Source organism: Vulpes vulpes, chromosome 16 (assembly GCF_048418805.1).
Source record: "Vulpes vulpes isolate BD-2025 chromosome 16, VulVul3, whole genome shotgun sequence".
Lineage (NCBI taxonomy): Eukaryota > Metazoa > Chordata > Mammalia > Carnivora > Canidae > Vulpes > Vulpes vulpes.
The window spans coordinates 84316122-84338193 of NC_132795.1; the positions used below are offsets into that span (position 1 = coordinate 84316122).

At 39.1% G+C, this 22072-nt stretch overlaps 1 protein-coding gene across 7 annotated transcripts in view; it reads left to right on the forward strand.

Annotated features, from left to right (window-relative positions):
- The window catches only part of EML6 (EMAP like 6), a 281419-nt gene that overhangs the window by 148314 nt on the left and 111033 nt on the right, over positions 1 to 22072 (forward strand). For all 7 annotated transcript variants that reach the window (XR_011997927.1, XR_011997926.1, XR_011997929.1 and 4 more), the window contains exons 7-12: positions 7547 to 7748; positions 9424 to 9561; positions 11371 to 11627; positions 14015 to 14227; positions 18327 to 18494; positions 19709 to 19815. Coding sequence is in view for 2 of the 7 variants with exons in the window: in XM_025992653.2 (XP_025848438.1) it covers positions 7547 to 7748; positions 9424 to 9561; positions 11371 to 11627; positions 14015 to 14227; positions 18327 to 18494; positions 19709 to 19815 (1085 nt within the window). In the remaining 5 variants the exon portion in view is untranslated. The remainder of the gene's footprint in view (positions 1 to 7546; positions 7749 to 9423; positions 9562 to 11370; positions 11628 to 14014; positions 14228 to 18326; positions 18495 to 19708; positions 19816 to 22072) is intronic.

Genomic DNA, 22072 nt, shown 5'->3' on the forward strand with positions numbered 1-22072 from the left:
GCTGAGCCACCCTGGCTGCCCCTTCCCTCTTTCATTTCTCATTTTTTCTGGGTCCTCTTTTTTTTCTTGTTAAGTCTAGCTTAAGGTTTGTGTTTTACTTATCTGTTAAAAAACAAAACAAAACCCAACTCTTAGTTCCACTGATATTTTCTATTATTTTTTTAGTCTCTTACCTCATTTATTTCTGCTCTGATCTTTTACTTCTTTCTCCTAACTTTGAGCTTCATTTGTTCTTCTTTACTAGTTCCTTGAGCTATAGATTTAGGTTGTTAACTTAATAATCTTTCTTGTTATTTAATGTAAGCTTTTATTGCTGTGAACTTCCCTCTTGGAACTGCCCTTGCTGCCTCTCCTAGGTTTTGGCATGTTGGATTTCTATTTCTATATGTTTTTCTCATTTGATTTCTTCATGACCCATTGGTTGTTCACTAACGTGTTTAATCTTCACACATATGTGAATTTTCCAGTTTTGTTCTTGTCATTGATTTCTAGTTTCAAACCACTGTGGTCAGAAAAGATGCCTGATAGGATTCCAATCTTCTTAAATTTATTAAGACTTGTTTTGTGGCCTAACATATGATCTGTCCTAGAGAATATTCCATGTGCACTTGAGAAGAATGTGTACTATGCGGCTTTTGGATGGGATGTCCTTTAAATGTCTTTTAAGTCCATCTGGTCTAATGTGTCATTTAAGGTCAATGTTTCGTTATTGATTTAATGTCTGGATGATCTATCCACTGATGAAAGTAGGGTATTAAAGTCTGCTACTATATTGTATTGCTATCCATTTCTCCCTTTAGGTCTGTCAGTATTTGCTTTATATATTTGGATTCTCCTATGATATGTGTATAAGCATTTAAAAATATATTCTTTTGTTGGATTGATGCCTTTATTGTTATATAATGACCTTCTTTGCCTCTTACTACAGTCTGTCTTCACGCCTATTTTGTATAGGTATCCCAGATTTCTTTTGGTTTTTTTTTGCATGAAATACCTTTTTCTGTTCCTTTACTTTTAGTCTTTGTGTGTCCTTAGATCTGAAGTGAATCTGTTGTAGGCAACACATAGATAAGTCTTACTTATTTTTTTTTTCAATCTATCAGCCACCCTATATCTTTGGATTGGAGAATTTATCCATTTACATTTAAAGTAATTACTCACAGGTATTACTTCCTGTTGTTTTGTCAATTGTTTTCTGGCTATTTTGTAATTCCTTCATTCTTCTTTTGCTCTCTTCCTTTGTGATTTGATGATTTTCTGCAGTGTAGTGGTATGCTTAGATTCCTTTATCCACTATAGTTTTGCTTTGTGGTTACCATGAGGCTTTCCTAAAACAACTTATAATGGTCTATTTTAAGTTGATGATAGTTTCAGTTTGGATACATTCTAAAGTATAAATACATTTTTATTCCTCCCTCCCGTGCTTTTTTTTTTTTAATTTTTAAAATTTATTTACTCAGACACAGAGACATAGACCATGGGTGAAGCATGCTCCCCACAGGGAATCCGATGCAGGCCTCAATTCCCAAACCCAGGATCATGCCCTGAGTCAAAGGCAGATGCTCAACCACTGAGCTACCCAGGCATCCCCCATGGTTTGCTTTTGATGTCCCAACTTACATCTTTTTCTTTTGTCCATTAACAAATAATTATAGTTGTTTTTACTTTTGTCTTTTATATGTAATTAACCCACCACCTGTGCAACATTAAATTATTCTGAATTTTACTCTATATCTACCTTTACTAGTGAGATTTATAATTTCATATGTTTTCCTATTATTGACTGGTGCCTTTTTATCTCAAAGAAGTCCCCAGAACATTTCTTGCCAGGCTCTTCTAATGGAGATGAAGACTTTTAGCTTTTGATTATCTGGAAAAGTCTCTCTCCTTCAATTCTGAAGGATGACTGTCAGGTAAAGTATTTTTAGTTGTCAATTCTTTCCTTTTTATTTTATTTTTTTTAAGATTTTATTTATTTATTCTTGAGAGATAGAAGGAGAGACAGAGCCAGAGACACAGGCAGAGACAGAGCCAGAGACACAGGCAGAGGGAGAAGCAGGCTCCATGCACTGGGAGCCCGACGTGGGATTCGATCCCGGGTCTCCAGGATCGCGCCCTAGGCCAAAGGCAGGCGCCAAACCGCTGCGCCACCCAGGGATCCCCTCTTTTTATATATATATTAAAAGATAGTTTATTTTACCTGATATGAAATATTTCAAACATATTAAAAGAATGATCATATAACAAGGATCCAGATTCCCTCTACCCAGCTTCGGCAAATCTTATCATTTTTACCTTCTTTGTTCTAAATCTTTTTAAAAATTATAATGAAACATAGACATAGTAGAAGTCTATATATCTGTCTCTCTCATTTAATCTTTTCTCCCTCCTTCTAGAAGTTTACACCATCTTGTATTTGGCATCTATTCCATCCATGCATTTCTTTTATTGTTTACTTTTACTACAGATATAAGCATGCATAAACAATAGACAGTACTCTGGGATGTTTTAGATTTCTTCCTCTTCTCCTCCTCCTCCTCCCCCTCCTCCCCCTCCTCCCTCACTCCCCCCTTCTTTCTTCTTTCTTCTTTCTTCTTCGCAGTTATTTTTTTTCAGCAAGTTAAATATATTGTGCCACTTTCACTGGCCTGCAAAGTTTCTGCTAAAAAATCAGCTTATAGTCTTAATGGGACTTCTCTTGTACAAAACACATTGTTTTTCTCTTGCTACTTTTAAGATTCTCTCCTTATCTTTAACTTTGGACACTTTAATTATAATGTGTCTTGGTTTTCTTTGGGTTGTCTTATGTGGAGCTCTCTGTACTTCTTTGATCTGGAATGTATGTTTCCGTCCCTATGTTAGGGAAATTTTCAGTCATTATTTCTGCAAATGAGTTTCCTGCCCCATTGTCTCTCTCTTCTCCTTCTGGGACCCTTATAATGCCAATATTAGTCTACTTGGTGTTGTTTCATAAATTCCTAAAGCTGTCTTTGTGCTTTTTCATTCTTTTTTTTTTCTTTTTTGCTGCTCTGATTGGGTGAGTTCCACTGCCCTCTGTTTGAGTTTACTGATCTTTTTCCTTCTTCATCTAGTTTGCTCTTAAACCCCTCTAGTGTATTATTCAGTTCAGTTATTGTTTTCATCTCTGTAATTTCTGTTTGGTACTTTCTTATATTTTTTCTTTCTTTGTTGAAATTCTCACTTTGTTAATGCTTTGTTCCCCTGAGCTCAGTGAGCATCTGTGTGACTGTTATTTTGAACTCTTTATCAAGTAAATGACTTATTTCCAATTCATTGGGGCTTTTTCTGAGATTTTATTTTGTTCTTTCATTTGGAACACATTCTTCTGTTTGTTTTTTCTTGACTCTCTTTGTTGATTTTTCTACATTAGATAAAACAGCTACCTTTCCAGGTCTTAAAGAGATGCCCTCCTGTAGATGAATCTTCTTGTTCAAATTTGCCCTAGGTCTTGGTTGTCCCTTAACCCTTTATGATTGTATAAATAGCATACTTGGTTCTCTGTCTTTCCTAGTAGTTGAGGGGGTACCAGGACCTGTCAGTGTCAAAGGGGAGGATCTTAGCACCTATATTCAGTCTAATTGGAGACCAGACCTCAGGTAGCAGCTTTTAAAGTTTGTACATATACCTCTTTCAGGGAAAGAGCAGGAAATGGGCATTTCTGTTTGTTTTCTCTGCACTGAGCCCTGGGGTCATAGCTAAGTTAATTGTTTGTGTGTTTGCTTGCCATGCTGTTGAACCTGTGAACATACGCTCTGGTGGCCTTTAGAACCAGGCTTTCAAGAGATGTATCCTCTGGTGGCCAGCCAAAAAAGCTGGGGTGCCACACCTGAGCATAAGCTCCTTTCTTTGAGACACTGATGACCTGGGGCAGGACAGAGGGAGAGTGCAAAGATGGTAGCCACTGGCTTCCCTGGTCTCTGGAGAGGATAGAGGTATGTATTTCTCAATTGGCCCCTCAGGCCACTGCTATGAAGATAACTTAATAGTCTCTTCCATAGAAAGACTGGGATTCTCATTCTGCTCTGTCTCTGCTACCTTGGGGGGGTAGCTGGTTAAGAACTATTTCTCCATTTGTTAGAGTGCTTTGGGAGCCAGGATTGTAGGCGCTGCTGGCCTCCAGAGCCAGGAGCTCAAGGATGGCTCTTGGGCAGTAGCTACAAAATCCATGGTGCCCTTGTGTGCACAGGCTTCTTTCCAAGAGATTGCAGCAAACTGGAACAAGGCAGAGGGAAAGTGCAAATGTAGCATCCCCTAGCCTCCCCAGTCTTTGAAGATGATTTCAGTAGGCCTCTAGATGTGTATTATATTAGATACCTCCCCTTCAGACTGAAACTTTAAGCAAATAGTCCTCTTTCACAGAAAGACTGGGTATTTCTGTTTCCTCTGCACAGGGCCCTGGAGGAGAGCCACAATGAACCACTACTTTTTAGTTTACTATAGCCTTGTTGAGCTCATGGATAGAAGCCCTATTGGCTTTCAAAGCTAAATATTTTGGAGGCTTACTTATCTCCCAGATGCAAGTCTTAAACATTGGGGCATGAGCCTGGCTTGTTCACTGTCCAAGCTGTAGTCTTGAGTATATGGTAGGTACTTAATAAAAACCGTTTGAATAAATGAATGAATTTATCCTTCCTTCCTTTCAGTGTTTTCATCGAGGATGAGGATGTTATCTTTTATTTGTTGGTATTTCCAAGGACACAAGAAATGTCTGTGATTCTCATGCTTTATTTTAGTCAACCATTTTTATTGAACATATGCTACATGCCAGGCACTGGGCTAGGTACTGAGGATGCAACAGTGAATAAAACTGAGAAAACTCTTATATTCACACACACTAGTGAGAGGAAATGGATAACAAATATTATAAAAAGTAAATTATTTGATTTTTTTGCTGATGTTGGAATAGACTATTCCTCTTCTTGTTTCTGAAGAATAAAATGTTGAACCTTTTCTGTAAAAAGAAATCATAAGTGACCCAAAGCCAGCTGAAGCAAACAAATTCACTCTTGTCCTGAAAGAAACGGGAATATGTTAATTAGAAAATGGTAACTAGGGATCCCTGGGTGGCGCAGCGGTTTGGCGCCTGCCTTTGGCCCAGGGCGTGATCCTGGAGACCCAGGATCGAATCCCACGTCGGGCTCCCGGTGCATGGAGCCTGCTTCTCCCTCTGCCTGTGTCTCTGCCCCTCTCTCTCTCTCTCTCTCTCTCTGTGACTATCATAAATTTAAAAAAAAAAAATAAAGAAAATGGTAACTAAACCTCTGGAAAAGTGTGAAAAAGAGAGAAGGACAAAAAAAGGATCAGGCAAAAAGATGGTTGCTACAAGGCAGAGATTCCTCTACCGCTGAGCTGCCTGCCCTGTCATTCTGCAATCTTAGCCTGGCTGCTTTCACCACATATGTGTCCTTCCCAACCTTGAAAGCCCATCATGATGTTTGCTGGCAGGATTTTGAGTGACCCTGAACTAGCCGTTGCCAAGGTATCTCTACTTACTACTCAAAGCAGGAATAATAAATCTGCCTATGTGCTGTCTCCTTCCATTTCAAGGCACACACAGTGAATTCAGAGCAAGGGGTAAAGAGAGTTACTGCATGTAAAAATAGCCTTGTGCCTTAAAAAAAAATACTTTTTTTCACAAATAAATGCATCATCTCATTGGCTCCTTTTAAGACCACTGTGAGTTGATTAAGGTGAGGATTATAGTTAGTATGTCCATATAGCCCCAGTTAACCCTTTTTTTGTCCCAGCATTCCATTTGGCGTAGCACTTATCCTGGACATTTTAAAAAGATTTTATTCATTTATTTGATAGAAACAGAGCACAAGCAGGAGGAGCAGCGGGCAGAGGGAGAGGGAGAAGCAGGCACTCTGCTGAGCAGGGAGTCTGACATGGGGCTCAATCTCAGAACCCTGGGATCAGGACCTGATCTTGTCTTGAAGACAAGACGTTTAACTGACTGAACCACCCAGGCGCCCCCTGGATTTTTTTTATAGACTTAATTTTTTTAGAGCAGTTTTAGGTGCACAGCAAAATTGAGTGAAAGGTATGGAAATTTCTCCTAGGCCTACTGCCAGTGTATATGCACAGCCTTCCTGACTATCCACACCCCCAGCAGAGTGGTACGTTTGTTACAGTGGGGGAAGCTGCATTGACACATCATCGCTCAACGCCTAGAGGTCACGTTAGAGTTCGCTGTCAGTGTTACATATTCTGTGGGTTTTGGCACACGTATGATGACAGGTCTTTACCATTAGAGTGTTGTACAGAATAGTTTCACCGGCCTGAAAATCCTCTGTTCTCTGCCTCTTCTCCATCTTCTGGATTTATCAGTTGGTATTCAAGTGTAATTATAATTCCATATTTGAAAATATTTTGATAGAAATGTTTACTTCAACACGGTAAAGCTGCTTTCTTGGTTAAAAAGTAAATATTTTTAAAGTACATAAGTTTAATTTGCCTTTCAGAGTGGTCCCAACGTAGGTGGTAAGTTATGTGGTCTCCATAATCACAGTCTGCATTTAATGCGGAGAAAAACTGGTTTCCACAGAGAAAGGGACACTCCCTGGTGTGTCTGGCCAATCAGGAGTAGAGCAGGACTAAAGCCTTGAGATCTGAGTTCTGGTACTTTCTATACCAGAGACACGAGGCCCACCAGAGGGACAACTCAGGTCTCAAAGCTTACCACATCCCTGCTGTATTTAAAGTAGTTATGAAAGCAGGATTCTATCTGTATTTCTAATTCAAGCATGAGAAAAGGCACTAAGTAAATAAATAACGTACCCAGTAAAGGATCAAAATAGACCACAAGAAGCCCAAGAAATAGAAAATCAGGCAGGCAAATGAAGACCTGTGTGGAGAGGATGTATTTCAAAGGAGTACTGTGCTTTTGGAGAGGATTCTATAAAATGTTAAGTCAGAGGAGAATAGCATCTTCACTGACAAATGTTTGGTGGTATTTTGAGACTGAAATTAGTTTCATTTGCATATTTCTGGGACATGGTACATCTGTTTATCCAGCAAAATGAGTCTAGGTTCTGATCAAATACATAGTAAACTTGCCCAATATGGCAATTAACCATTCTGTAGTATCGCCCACATGTAATTTTAATACAGTGTTAGCATCCTAAAGATTGAAGTGACTCTTAACTTTTCCACAGCAGATCAGAAGTACATTATTTCAAAAAGGGGTCAGTTTTCCTAAAGACCAATTTCTCCTCACACTCGTTTTAAGATGTAGTATTTAAAATACATGCTGATGTAAAAAAAAACACATAGTTACCCTACATCAGATGGGAGTGATTACTCGTGTGTAAAACCTAGATCACAAGGAGCAGGGTAAATGACCAACACATGCAAGGAAATGGTAAATAATACAGAATGGTGTGTGGAGTTGACATTTCCCCTTCCAGGGTTTTTAAGATGCATGGCGTTAGATGCTATCCTGCTGAAAGGATATTTAGATGTTTCTCTTTATTTGCAAATGGTGTGAATATATGCTTTTATTTTATTTCTTTATTTTCGCCAGGCCTCTCTATCAGGAGCGTGTGCTGGAAAGCAGACCGCCTTCTAGCAGGGACCCAGGACAGTGAGATATTTGAAGTGATCGTGCGCGAACGAGACAAGCCAATGCTGATCCTGCAAGGCCACTGTGAGGGGGAGCTCTGGGCTCTGGCCCTGCACCCTAAGAAGCCACTGGCTGTGACAGGCAGTGACGACCGCTCTGTCAGGTGAGGCCTGGGCAATGGCAGTTGTCATCTCCCTGACTGCCTTGGGATTACAGATTTATTGTGCCCAAATTTGCTTGTTATTTAAGAGAAGGATAAACCATAGTACAGAAGCACACAAGTTCCAAGTGGAATGTTGAGACATTTAGCTCAACAACACTTGGCTTCTTAGCATTTTGTTGTTGCTATCTTTCTCTGGCTTCATCTTAAGTCATGAAAATGCTCTGAGAAGTGAAAATACACTGCTACTAGTTAGATAGGCTCCCATTTCTCTTTCAGTTGAAGATGTGCATTCATTTGTGGTAAGATTATATTTCTCCCTTGTATCTTGGGTCCTCTGTAGGGGGCTGCACATGGCATTTCACACTTTTGTTATAGACATTCATCTCCATGGGTGAATTCATGAGTTTGTCTTCATCAGGACTTAAATTTCTGATTTTCAGGATTCTCTTCAGTGTGTGAGTAAACAACTATTTCTTTGCATATTCTCAGATGGAATTTTGAACATTGTCCTCAAACCAAAGGAAAGTGCTTGTTCCTAAGAAAACAGGCAATTTTATTAGTGCCTCAAGGATTCTTGCTGTGGATCGTTTGTTATTTTTTGAGAGCACAGCATTGCATAAAATGAGCAAAATGAGCACACTTCCAGTATCTCTGTGACTGTTGAAAGGCTGATCATAGGTTTAGAGGTACTTGAGGAAGGCTGTGCCCTGACTTCAGTATTTCTGTATTTGCTGCTGACCTTTAAATGTGCCCAACAACAAGTAGGCCAGAAAGAGTGCCTGCCAGTGGCGGGGAGAGGCTTCTGGGTTGATTGGTTGATTGATTACTGCTTCTGGGTTCTAATAGCTGAATTAGAACATTGTAGACTAGACTGGAGGTTCCTGCTTCCCCTCTGCTCTTGTTCATACTGTACGCCTGTGAATCTGATCAAGGCACAGTGTGCTCACTAATGACGTATAAATCCAAAAGTAAATCCATTTTGTGATTTCTACCAAGCTCTGAAGCCCCCTCAATCTAAAAGATCACACTTGTGTCTCCACATGGCATAAGTATTTATTTGGTTGAAGCTTTTCTTTACTCAACTTACTCTATTTTCTTCCTTATCCTTCCTTGACTCTGAGCCTTCTCTCAACAGGCAAAATGGTGCCACCATGTTGCTCAAGCACCTGAGATACCCGATTTATACACATCCAGATAGAAATGATTTCAAGGAAAGTCTTTGGCTTTTATATTTTGGCAACTTTGATGTGTCTTAGAATTGCAAACATCTCCAAGGAGCCCTGTCAGAATTTGTCTTATTCCCCTTAACTATGAATTTGGCTAAAATTACAGTCTTTTACACTGAATATTGAAATTTAAGAAGAGTCTAAGTCCTAATTTCTTGAGAAAGATCAGCTTAGGGATTTTATAAGGATGGCACAGTCTACTGGGGAGTGATAGTTTCTGCATGCTAGTAAGGCAAAGCTTACATTGCTTAAAATAGTACAAGGCTAAAAACAGCGTGAGATGATGAATAATGGACGAGGTATCGAAAGACTACCATGAGCTTTAGGCCCAACGGTGCAGGCTGCCTCAGGGATCAGTAAGCTCTTCACTGTGCAGCTCCCCATTTTCAGGAGCATGCCTCCATCTGGACCATGATTTTGTTTTGTTTTTACTTTGTTCTTGTGTGTAGGCTGTGGAGCCTGGCCGACCATGCCTTGATCGCCCGCTGTAACATGGAGGAGGCAGTTCGCAGTGTGGCTTTCAGCCCCGATGGATCTCAGCTGGCCCTGGGCATGAAGGATGGCTCTTTCATTGTGCTCCGAGTCAGGCATGTACCGATATGGAAAATGATATCAGAAATGCTCTCTTGTTGAAACTAGTTCTCCTGGCCATAATGTATGCTAGGACTTCAGGAAAAATGCTTTTACTCTTTCAAATAGAACACTTTAGATTCACAGTGCCCTATCTGTAATTCCTAAATCCAAACATTCAAAAAATCCAAAGTTCTTGGGTAATTTATTTGACAGCACATCTTGACCAAATGAACTGATTTGAGACTGTTTATTGCCTATTAATCTCTCAATAGGAATAATTATCATGCGATATGCTACAAAATATTAATGTGGTTAATATGGGGTGCTGGGGATCCCTGGGTGGTGCAGCAGTTTAGCGCCTGGCTTTGGCCCAGGGCGTGATCCTGGAAACCCGGGATCGAATCCCACGTCGGGCTCCCGGTGCATGGAGCCTGCTTCTCCCTCTGCCTGTGTCTCTGCCTCTCTCTCTCTCTCTCTCTCTGTGTGACTATCATAAATAAATTAAAAAATTAAAAAAAAATATGGGGTGCTGCCCTAACTCATACTGGGGATGTTACATAATATATTGTATGTGAGCCTTTCTAAAATCCAGTGAATAATGAACTTCCAAGCTCAGCTAGTCCCAAGAGGTTATGGGTTGTAGGAAGCCAAGAAAAGAGAAAGAAATGATAAAGCAGTCTCCAGCAGTGCCAGATTTTTAGAGGTGAGCTTGAGTAAAGGATTTCTTTCACTTATAATGAAAAAGAAGATGGAGTATCTCATATTTATTAACATCCTGTATTTACTGGACAAAAATTATGACTCACACTTGTAATTTCTCTAAGCACACTGGTTGTTTTTTTGGCTTACACAATTTGTGATTACAGAAAGAAAATGAAGCTGTAAATTAGATATTGCATGTTTTGTACATAGAAAATTCTATAAAACTTTGAAAAATGATCTTGGTGTAGTTTATTACACTAAATTCTCATTACCAGCCACACATAAGTGATTACTGAGTTGGTGGGCAACATTTTCTTTCTCTGCTTAGTGGATGGTGTGAAGAGATGGCCAATTACCAGATTTTTTTCTTTTTTGATGGATTTCCCAGCCAAAAATATCCCCCAAAACCCTATTTGATGACATTACAGTAAACTCTAATGTGAGTAATAAGAAATAGCAGGGGAGGGCAATTACCATGTAGAAGCTGATATTCACCATTATTTGTGCACCGATTTTGTTGGGAATAGAAGAAGTTGTTGGTACTGGAACAGGGGACCTGCTAGTCACAATTCTATCTCATGGTGGCAACTTTCCAATGAGGACAGCAGTTCTTACCAGAACCTGATCAGAAGGGACACAAGATATTCCAGTGTCTGATACATGTATGCATTGTTGACCTTTCATGGTGAAGATTAAATAATTACATGAGAATTTAACATTTAAAAAAGTCATTGAGAAAAAGTAACCTGATGTAGTTTACCTTCCTCTGGGACATGTTTTTAAAACACTTTCACAAACCCCAAATTTCTCAAAGCACAAATTTTAGGGAAAAATAATACATAACTGACCATGAAAGCCAATATGCATTTCATTAAATTTTGTTGTCTTTACTTTGGAAACCCAAAATATCATTTAAAATGTTGGTTGATGTTCCCTAAAATGGCCAGAAATGAAATGGTGTCTTCTATCTTTCTTCAGCAGTTAATCTCAGAGTTCCTGTAGGTGTCCTCTCCCTTTTGAAACAACATTTTCTCTGACATACACATTTTAAGACGTAGCTTGGGTTCCTGTTTCTAGATTTGCTGCTTATCCCCTTTTATTGCTGCTCTTTATTCTTATAGAGATATGACAGAAGTGGTTCATATCAAAGATCGAAAAGAAGTCATTCATGAAATGAAATTTTCTCCAGATGGCTCTTACCTCGCGGTGGGATCCAATGACGGCCCAGTGGACGTGTATGCCGTTGCCCAGCGATACAAGAAAATTGGAGAATGCAGCAAGTCCCTTAGTTTCATCACACACATTGACTGGTCTTTGGATAGCAAGTACCTGCAGACCAATGATGGCGCCGGAGAACGCCTCTTCTACAAGATGCCATGTAAGTTACGTGGGCGTTGGGCATTGGAGAGAATCAAGACCTTGAACCACATGCAGCAAACATGTATGACTGTCGTCATGATCTCAGGGCAAGGAATATTTTCAGAGATGCCACCCCCCACATCTCAAACTCTCCAAGAAAAGATTAATACATTGAAACATATTAAAATAAAAACTCAAGGCACAATGAAAGAGGTCACAGCAAGACAAGGCACAGACTGGACGGAAATGCTTGCAATGGTTATAATGGGCAAAGGATATACACCTAGAAGTTACAAAGAACGCCTAAAGATAAGTGAAAGGAAAAGGATCCTAGAAAGATACTGAAAAATGCTAAATGTAAAGATACTGAAAAATGCTACATGTACCAGTATGCATGTTCCTCATTTGCTATGACAGTTTTAGTCCGAAATCGGTGTTCTTCATAAATAGAAGTCTTTAGGATATCATTTATTGAAATATGCTAAGTGGGATTTAAAACACAATTTTTAAGAAAGTTTTTATTTATTTGAGAGTGAGACAAAGGGTAGGTTAGAGAGAGCGAGCGAGAGGGAGAGAGCACAAGTGATAGAGGAGAGGCAGAGGTGGAGGGAGAAGCAGGCTCTCTGCTGAACAGGGAGCCCTATGCAGGACTCGATCCCAGGACCCTGGGATTATGACCTGAGCCGAAGGCAGACGCTTAACCGACTGAACCACCCAGGTGCCCCTAAAAAACACAATTTTTACTTGTCACCTCCACTCTCTTTTTTAGAAGAGGTTCATCAGACTTCTATAATATTTAGTGACATTTAGTTTGTAACACTACAATGGCAGACATAAAAGGCAAATTTCTGTATTGTAATCTTTGCCTATGATTTTTTTTATAGAAGGGGATATTTTTAGTATTTATCATGAATTTTGTCATCAAATAATATTTTCTTAATCTTTTTGTTGAAAAATCATTTACTAGGAAATAATATATACCATCCAATGTAATTTCAGCTTCTAAAAGAATCTCTGCTCTGTCAAATTCATCAGCGCACCATCACTAGGTACATATTTCTGTGTGTCTACTTTCTTTGCTTGCAATTCTTTCATATATATTTTCCATATGTGAAAAATCATGGAATACATGTTTATCGTTTTCAATAACAAAGTAACATTCTGCTCAGTGATAATAGCATAATTTGCTTTCTTGTCCTTCTATGAGTGAGCATTTGGGCTCATTTCTGGTTTCTTTGCTGGTGCAGACAGTGCCTCTCCAAATATCTTTGTATAAGGGGTATTTTCTTTCCTGAGTTACTTCCTTGAACTGTATTTTACAAAGGAGGAATGCTGGGTTTAAAAACTATGGTGTGTCAGCTCTCTGATTTTATGTTCATCTGAATGAATTTTTATGGGATGCTGTCACAGTCCAGAATTTCTGCATGCCAGTATTTGACATCGTACCAGTAATGTATGTCTGTTCTCGCAGATTCTTTATTTGAAAACATTTGTTTATTTTTGAAGAAGAAACTACGAGATAATACACTAAATTGTCTTGATTTTTGAATTTCAAAATTGTATATGGTTAGACATTTTCCCAAGCATTTGTGTATCAGTGTGTTTCTGCCTTTGCATGTACCTGGGTGACGTCCCTCAGCAGCCTTTGGCACACACTGGGAGTTGTGCCATACACTTGAGAACATTTTTGGCACAACTGTCAGAACTATTTTCCCTAACTGCTTATATTTACTTCATCAGAAATGGTGGATTTTCATTGTCTAATGCTTTTAAATTTAAATAATATCCATTAAATGTTTACACTAATTATTGGAGCCTAAATTTTTTAAAAAATCACTTCTATGGTTCTTTGAATTACGAAGAGTAGTTCAGAATAAACTTTTTTTTTTAAGATTTTATTTATTCATGAGATAGAGACAGAGAGGCAGAGACACAGGCAGAGGGAGAAGCAGGCTCCATGCAGGGAGCCTGATGTGGGATTCCATCCTGGGTCTCCAGGATCAGACCCTGCCTGGACTGAAGGTGGAGCTAAACCACTGAGCCACCTGGGCTGCCCCAGAATAAAATTTTAAACACGTAGCAAAATGTTGGTGACTAAATATATGATTTCATAAAAATCTTTTCATCAATAATACAAAGCATACTATCTGTACAGTACTTTCGAATATTACAGTAAAAACAATGATCATTTTCTTTCTTTTCTCCGTATCTGAGTTTTGATCATGCGCTCTCTCTAAACCATGCTGGAAGAAAAAAAGTCACCAATTGGGAAAAGAGATTAAAATCTTGAGTTTCCTTGGTTTATTAAACTTCTCTAAACCTTTATAAGAAAAATGGATAAAGTAAATTAGAATGTGCTTTTTATTTAAATGAAACATTATGTTACTGTGTGTTGATTATTTCCAGCTGGGAAGCCTTTAACAAGCAAAGAAGAAATCAAAGGGATTCCCTGGGCCTCCTGGACCTGTGTGAAAGGCCCTGAAGTGAGTGGAATTTGGCCAAAGTATACGGATGTCACTGACATCAATTCCGTGGATGCAAATTACAACAGCTCAGTGCTGGTTTCCGGCGATGATTTTGGATTGGTTAAATTGTTTAAATTTCCTTGTCTCAAGAAAGGTAAGGCCACAAGAGAGATTTCACTGAATAAGTATTTAATCTAGAATGTATACACAGTGTAATTAAGACTGATTTTCTTTTTGTCTCTTCTTGCAGATTATTCATTTTTGTATTCATTTTTACTCTTTTACACTTTCAGATAAAATATGTTGCTGATATTATTTACTTTTGATGTTCCAAAATACAGAATTTTACAAATTTAAGGCATAATTTGTTTACAGTTATTTCTAGCCAGTTTGTGATTCGTAAGCTTTATGTTTCATTTTTTAAACAAGTCCTAGTTTTGTTTTTATTTATGTAAATAAACACTCATAATTTAAGTTATTGTATTACATTAAAATATTGCAATTAAAATTCCTTTATGCTGCACGGCTAATTGTGCTTATACATGGAATGCCAAGCAAAGTCCCTCTAGATATACTTAAGATAAAAATCTAAGATAAAAATCTAAAGGTGATTTTTGTGGTGATAACACAGTTCGCAGACCCCTTGTAGCACTAATCTTGCAAAGCTAATTTACATAATTGGTGAAATTTTTGAGAGGGAAGCTTGGTTCAAGAAAATTCTCCCCTTGCCTTTTGTTGTTTTGTTTTATTGTTAAAATCTTGTCACGTCTGTTTTGTGGCATCTTCAGACTTTGTAGGATGTGACTGGAATAGCCATGTAATGACCCTGTCTTTTTCTTCCTTACAAAACTGAGCCAAAGCCCCTACACAGATTTTTCTGAGACCGCCCACCAGCACCCTGAAAACCTGATCTTCAGAAAGTGATCAGTGGGGACGTGCTGTGGCCTAAAAACTCGCTCACTTGAACGATTTTAAAATTAAGAAGGGAAGGGATTGAAAAATGTAATCAGAAGGTCATTTTCGGCTAACTGGCAGTTTTGAAGCTGCAACAGTTACAGTTGAGAATTGAATATAAAATGCACAGCAAAGCTGCCATCATTTACACTTGACAAAATGGCCATCACTTTAAAATGCTTGAGGCACAAAATTACCTCAACATGCCTAATTCACACTCTTCTCTCCCTGATGGGTCTTTTGAGACAGGGCCTATCCTGTCAGATTGAGCAATGTACTTGAGGAACTTGAGTTAGGCAACCAGAAGCAATGAGGGAACTGACAAGAAATATCAACAGGGCCAGAAGCAATACTGTGGGTCTCGAGGATCAGGACTTGGGAAGAAGTTAACTCGCCGAGAATTGGTGTTTCCTGCATATCACCCTGCCTTGTAGGGTGGTCTTGGGCCTTGAAATAGGAATGGAAACAGAGACGGTGGGTTTGTTGATGAGAATGAGGAAGGGCGAGGGAGGCACTGAGCAGTGCTGTCTGTCCAAGTGAGACACCTTGATGTGTAAAACACCCCTGAGGATGCTGGCGTACAGGAGACATTGCAGAATAAGGGAAGGTTGACAGCTGAGTGACAGTGTGGTGGGAGGAATAAAACCCACCTCAGCAGTCTGCGGAAGTATCCATATTTTCATAGCAAATTGACTTGTTCTACATTTCATGGCACACGGTTTATAAATCTTGCAGTTTGCCTCAGAGACATTCAGACTTTTGTGGCCTTTGTGTGCCCGAACTCACACATACTTCCCTTTTGTGGCAGGGAAGTTCAGAAAAGCGTGCTGTTGACAGGAACAGTAACGGTTGGTGGAACTTGTTGCCCAGGGTACCAGTGGCAGGAATTCCTCCATGAGCAAGGGCTGGTGACCATGAGAAGTGTGGAGGCTGAGCAAACATTGTAGTTTTCCACAGTGATTAAATAAAACTCACAATCAAGTTAATTGACACATTTGCAATTAATGTGTGTAGGCTTCTGCTGCACAGTATGCGGACACGAGTGTTCTGCAGTTAATGAAAATGCTGACAGTGGTTTTTACTTTTACATCGCCAAACTGATTTTTTTCATTTCATTTTGACAGTGTTTAAATCTTTTGAAATAACTAGTGTCGATACTGATAATTTTCCCTGATGTCATTTAGACTACATTCTGTTTGACCATCACCGTACAGAAAAATCCAAAGCCTTGCTCACGGACATTTGCCATGTCTTAGCACCTTGGCACCACTCCTTCTCCAAGGGAAGGCTCTCCTGTTTGACTGACTTGTGTGCTGCTGCCCCATTAATCCTTGACACAAACACAGCCATATATGTACCCACACAGTCCTTGAAGAACTCCCTCCTAAAATAAGTGTCCTGGATGTTGTAAGACATGGGTTGCATAAACTCTGGACCTTGAGAAGAAAAGTATTGGGTTTTAGTAGAGTGTGGATGAGCTTGATGCAGTACAGAAACACAAAAGTCAGTGTGGCTGGAGTGTGATGAATGAGGGGAGCATTGTGTGATCAGAGGCTTGAGAGGGCAATGGGGACCGTGTCATGAAGGGCCTTATATAGCCACTGTTAGAAATTTGAGTCTTATTCTAAGTGTGGTGGGGAACTATTGAGGGCTTACAATGGAGGAGTGACATAACCAATCTAAGTTTTTAAAAGATCACCTTGATACCATGTGGGTTCAGTTAGGGAAGGGGAGGCTTCAAGTAGATTCTTGCACAAATCTAGGTAAGAGACGATGTGGCTTGGACAAAAGTATTAGAAATAGATGTGAATACAGATGCCTGAGGTTAGGAAACAGTGTTTAGATAGAGCTGAAGGTCTTGATGATGGATTGGATGTGGGAAAAGAGAGGAACTGAGGGTGACTCGTAAGTTTTTGGCTTGAGCAGTGGGGTGGCTGGTGGCACCATTTATGAAGATGGGAAAATGAGCATGGAAAAGGCTGTGTCTGTGTGTGTGAGAGAGAGAAGGGGATAAAGAAAAGGGGAACTCCTCAGACTGTATTGTCCATGATAAGTTTGAGACACCTGTTAGGCATCGAAGTGGACATAGCACATGGGCCATCAGCAATCCAGGAAGAATTGAGCGTCAGAAAATGAATGTTTGGCAGTGGAGGGCATATCAATGGTACTTACAGCCGTGGGAATGAGGGCCATCAGAGAGGAGATGAAGGCAGAGGCCTGAGACTTCCTCGTGTTTCAGAGAACAAAGGGAGGCCTTGTAAAGTGACAGTGTCCTAAGCAAAGCCTGGGAAGAGATGGATGTGGCCTTCCTTTATTCAATAAACATTTGTTACGTACTGTTCTAGAGGCTGGAGATAATCAACAAATCAAGCACAATTCCCTGCCCTCATGGAACTTTTGTTCTTCTGAGGAAATAACAATAAACAAAATATAATCACATCTCGTGTTTAGACAGTAGAGTGCTCAGATGGGGCAGCTCGGTGGTGGTATTTTGAATAGTGTGGTCATTTTCACCTTCACATACACTTAAAGCATTACCTCTCCAATGAGCATTTGAATTTGAAACATGTTTTAGTTGAACAGATGGCTTTCTCTCCCATTAAAGAGGTTCCCTTAGAGGGCCTGTTTCTGAAGGAGGGATGCAGTGCTTGCTGGCCTCCTGAGCTCTCCCATAGCCTTTGGAGTACTAGGCTTCCACATAATAGGATGGACCCTGCTTGTTTCAGTGCCTTTGTGCTGCCCTGTACCAACCCTGTACTCGAGACCTTAGTGGTACAGCTACAACCAGTAAGTGCCGAGAGCTTTCCTTCTGCATTCATTGCCTGGGGATGGTGTTCACTGAGTAAAGCAATCAGTGCAAGGGAACAAAATTTCATTCTCCCAGCACTACATCCATAGGACCTTGAACAATAATTTGACTTTTTTTCCCCACAGAATTATTCTGTTTCCCTATTGCAAAGGACTTCCTGTCTTGTATTTAAATAAGAATGTGTAAGATAATCGTTCTTAGGCATTTTATGTTCAGAATCAGTGAAGCAGTAGCCATTATCTGGAACAGGTTCAGACGTGTCTTCAGCTACAGGACTGAAATTTTAAGGCCATTTTTAGACTAATCCATACTGGAATCATTGAGAGAATTTTGGAAGCCTTTGCTTGTTATGATACATAATATTGAAAATTATGTTTTCTAATATACTTAAAGATTTTATTTTTCAACGTGAATAGGAGTTGAATTTTTTTAACCAGTGAATTTTATTTTTTTTTCATTACTAATCTTCTCCTCAAAAATATGTTTTCAGGAGCCAAATTTAGAAAGTATGTGGGCCATTCTGCACATGTCACAAATGTCCGCTGGTCCCATGACTTTCAGTGGGTATTGAGCACAGGAGGAGCTGACCACTCAGTTTTCCAGTGGAGATTTATTCCAGAAGGTGTCAGCAATGGTCTGTTGGAAACAGCACCCCAGGGTAAAACCAATTATACTTTTTCAGCATTTTTTGTCAATAAAAATTTCAAGGAATGTCTTAACATCTCTCCAGAAGATAAAGACTTAAAGCAGTTTTGAAAAATTCATTCCTATTATAAAATTTAAAATTAAAAAGAAAAAAACCTTTGAGACACATATGGGTTGGTTGGGTAACTTCCTTCAAAGGATTTTGTTTATGCCATACAAGTTGAAGGTCAAAGGCTTACATGAAGAATTAGCCTTTGAGAATAACAGGAACAAAGACAATTTAGCCTCTTTAGGACAACTGAAACTGTGGCAGATCTCCGTGGTGAGGCAGCAGGGAGACAGAGTAACCTTGGGAGTAGGTGTTGGCTTCATAATGAAGTTCAAAGATTGGCCTGCAATTGGGACGAATGTGTTCCATTTCAGTGGATGTGTAGTCTTTCTATTTACTGTGATACCAGCAGAAATAGATGGCATCTATTTACTGTGATCGCCAGGCGATACAATTTAAAACCAGGTAGGAAATATTTTCATCAGGAGAGTTTCTGCAGATTTTGATGGTGGCAATTACCACCACTTGGTAGACATGGTGGCAAAAGAGTAAGGGGATATTTATTGAACTAAACAGTTGGATTTCCTTTTGCTCCAGGCTTCATTTTGGTAGAACCTTTCCCTGATCTTTTATTTCTTTTGTCTTTTTTTTTTCTCTTTTCAAAGTAAGATTTATCTTATTTTTTTTTAAGATTTTTTTAATTTACTTATTCATGAGAGACACACAGAGAGAGAAAGGCTCTAGAGACAGAGAGAAAAGCAGGCTCCATGCAGGGAGCCTGATGCGGGACTCGATCCCAGGACTCCAGGATCACACCCTGGGCCAAAGGCAGGTGCTAAACTGCTGAGCCACTCAGGGATCCCCTCAAAGTAAGATTTAAAACTCAAAGATTTGTTATCTCATAGAAGTGTGGAAATGGGTTCATCTTGCAGGGAGTGGTAGGAGGAGGTAGTGGTCCTGGTCTGTTAACACTCCTGAAAGGGAGTGTGCTGATCTTAACCAAAAGATGGGCGGGGGGTGGGGGGAGTTGTTTTAAGAACCTACATCAAAGTAAGAGACAATGGCATAATGATGTTTAAATTTACTTTGCTAAAGTAAAGAAAATATTTTTTTAAAAATTATAAGCTGTCTTGGGTCTTAGAACTTTTGCTTGTTTCTCACGGGTTGTGTTTCTACAGAAGGTGGCACTGATTCCTACAGTGAAGAATCTGATTCGGATTTATCTGATGTGCCAGAATTGGACTCTGATATTGAGCAAGAAACTCAAATCAATTATGATCGCCAGGTCAGTAAGCAGAGAGCCTCAAAACAGATGCCTTACAGCCCAGAATGTCGATCTCCTTGGATTTGGATGTTGCACTAAAAATGGCCGGTACTTATGCAGAAGAGTATCAAGACAAGGATAAGGAAATCACTTACTTCTTGTCTTTAAGTACAGATTGAAAATAAGGCCTTTACCCATTCACATTATTAAAACTTTTTATGTGGGAGGTAGTAGCAAATTTTAAAACTGACCCCATGCAGGGTTTTCTGCCTCTCTAGCACCCAAAACTTTAAAATATTTTTTTTGCAGAAAAATATGCAAGTAAGCTACAGGAATTTTCATTTTCTTAACAGATCATAAAAGCATATGTTTTCTTTACAGAATTGGTAGCCTCAGAGCCATGGTCATTTGGAAGGGAACTGGTACCCTGCTTTCCTCTTTCAACTTACATAGACCATTATGAAGACCATTATCCATTTAATTAAAGTAAAAGCCCAAATACAATACGCATGATCTCACATCAGAATTCACCTCTAGTAGAAAAATTACACAATCATAATCAAATTGGGTCCTAGGTTTTTGAAAGCAGACATTTCATTTTAATGCTAAACAGTGAGTGTTAAACAGAGCAGTCCTTCACAGGAATCTGGGGACTTGTCACTATTTATGGTTGATAACCATAGGTGTTCTATTTTCTTCCTTGTCATTTCACAGACGTATGTGAAGCAGACTCTGTACATGAACATGGAGTGAATAAGATTTCAGGCTCCAGACATAGCAACTGTCAGTGTTGCCCATGGAGATTAACCATACAGGCCTGTGGCAGCTGCCATGTGTCATGTGGCTCTACAGGGCTAGATCCTGTGCTTTACATATACCAAGTCCAACCCACGATAACCCCGAGAGGTTAAGGACTTTGCCCACGTCCACATCACCCAGGGTATTAAGAGAAGAATGTGGATCTGGGCTTCTCTCCAAAGTGCACATTCTGTGTATTGCTTGGCTTTGCCTCAGCAATAAGCACTGAAACCTTTCCAGATGACTTTTTTTTTCACCCCATAATCATCACTCACTGATTCAGTGTTTGAAAAATTAGTACAAAGGCAGTCCAACTGATGGTTTGGGTCAAGTTCGTGACTAAATCAGCTTGACTGTGCATCAATACAATGTGTTGTGCAATAAAACTAAAGGTGAGGATTGAAAGGAAATTATTAACGTGGAAATATGCACACATCAAACACTATTGTACCCTGATATCAAGGGGAAATGGAATTTAAGCAAAGTGAACATAAAATTTAGGGGGAAAAAAGCAATTTTCTTTTGTTGGGAATTTTGTATTTAGCAAAAAGCTGCTGGTTTAGGAAGGAAAGATTTGACTATGCTGAAATCCATGCCTAGGATTTATGTATTCTCCCTGGCATCTTATTTACTAAAGCTTTCATCTATATTATTTGATTTACATTATTTTTTGTTGCTGTGTTACTTGAGCAGGAAGTTTTATTCTGTTCTAGAGATGGGAATTTTAGGTCCACAGAGGTTAGGTTATGAGAATTGTTCAAATATGCAGTAGAAATGCCAAGCCCAAAATTCATTTCTCTTGAGTAGTTGATGAGCTGAAGAAAAGCATCATGGGCTCAGATGGATAATTAACTTTAGCTTTTATAAGCTTAGTTCATTGCATCTGCAATAGACAAAGCAGTAATGAGGTATCTTCTGATTTCCTTTTTTTTTATTTTAAAGATTTTTGGTTAAATCCTAAACCAGAGACTTTATTACGATAATATATCATAATAAAGCTCTATCAAATGAATTTTTCCTTTATGAGGGTGAGCAATTATTAATAGATTTACTTCATCTTGAAAGTGTTAAATTGCTATCTCTTGATGGTAGGGCATGAATACATGATAAGAAAACAGATTACTTTTTATCTACATTTAGATTCAATTGTAGGAAATGTTCTCTGAGTTAGTTGCACATTTTAGATCCTAGGTTAGACGAAGAGCTTTGCTCTAAATCTCAGAGTCTGATCTGTCAAGATACATGAGATCACAAAAGAAGATTATTCCAAAGAGTGATCACCAGGATTCATGGGGTCTGCATTTTGCAAATGTCAGAATCATCAAGAGATTTCTTGCCTTAGAGGAAATATAGCAGAACATTTTATTGATTTTTTTATTGATAATTTTATTGAATAATATCCTTTCTTATTTACCAGAAAATTAATATATTTTCTGAATATACATTACTTAAACTTAAGATGATCTAGAATCCCAATGAT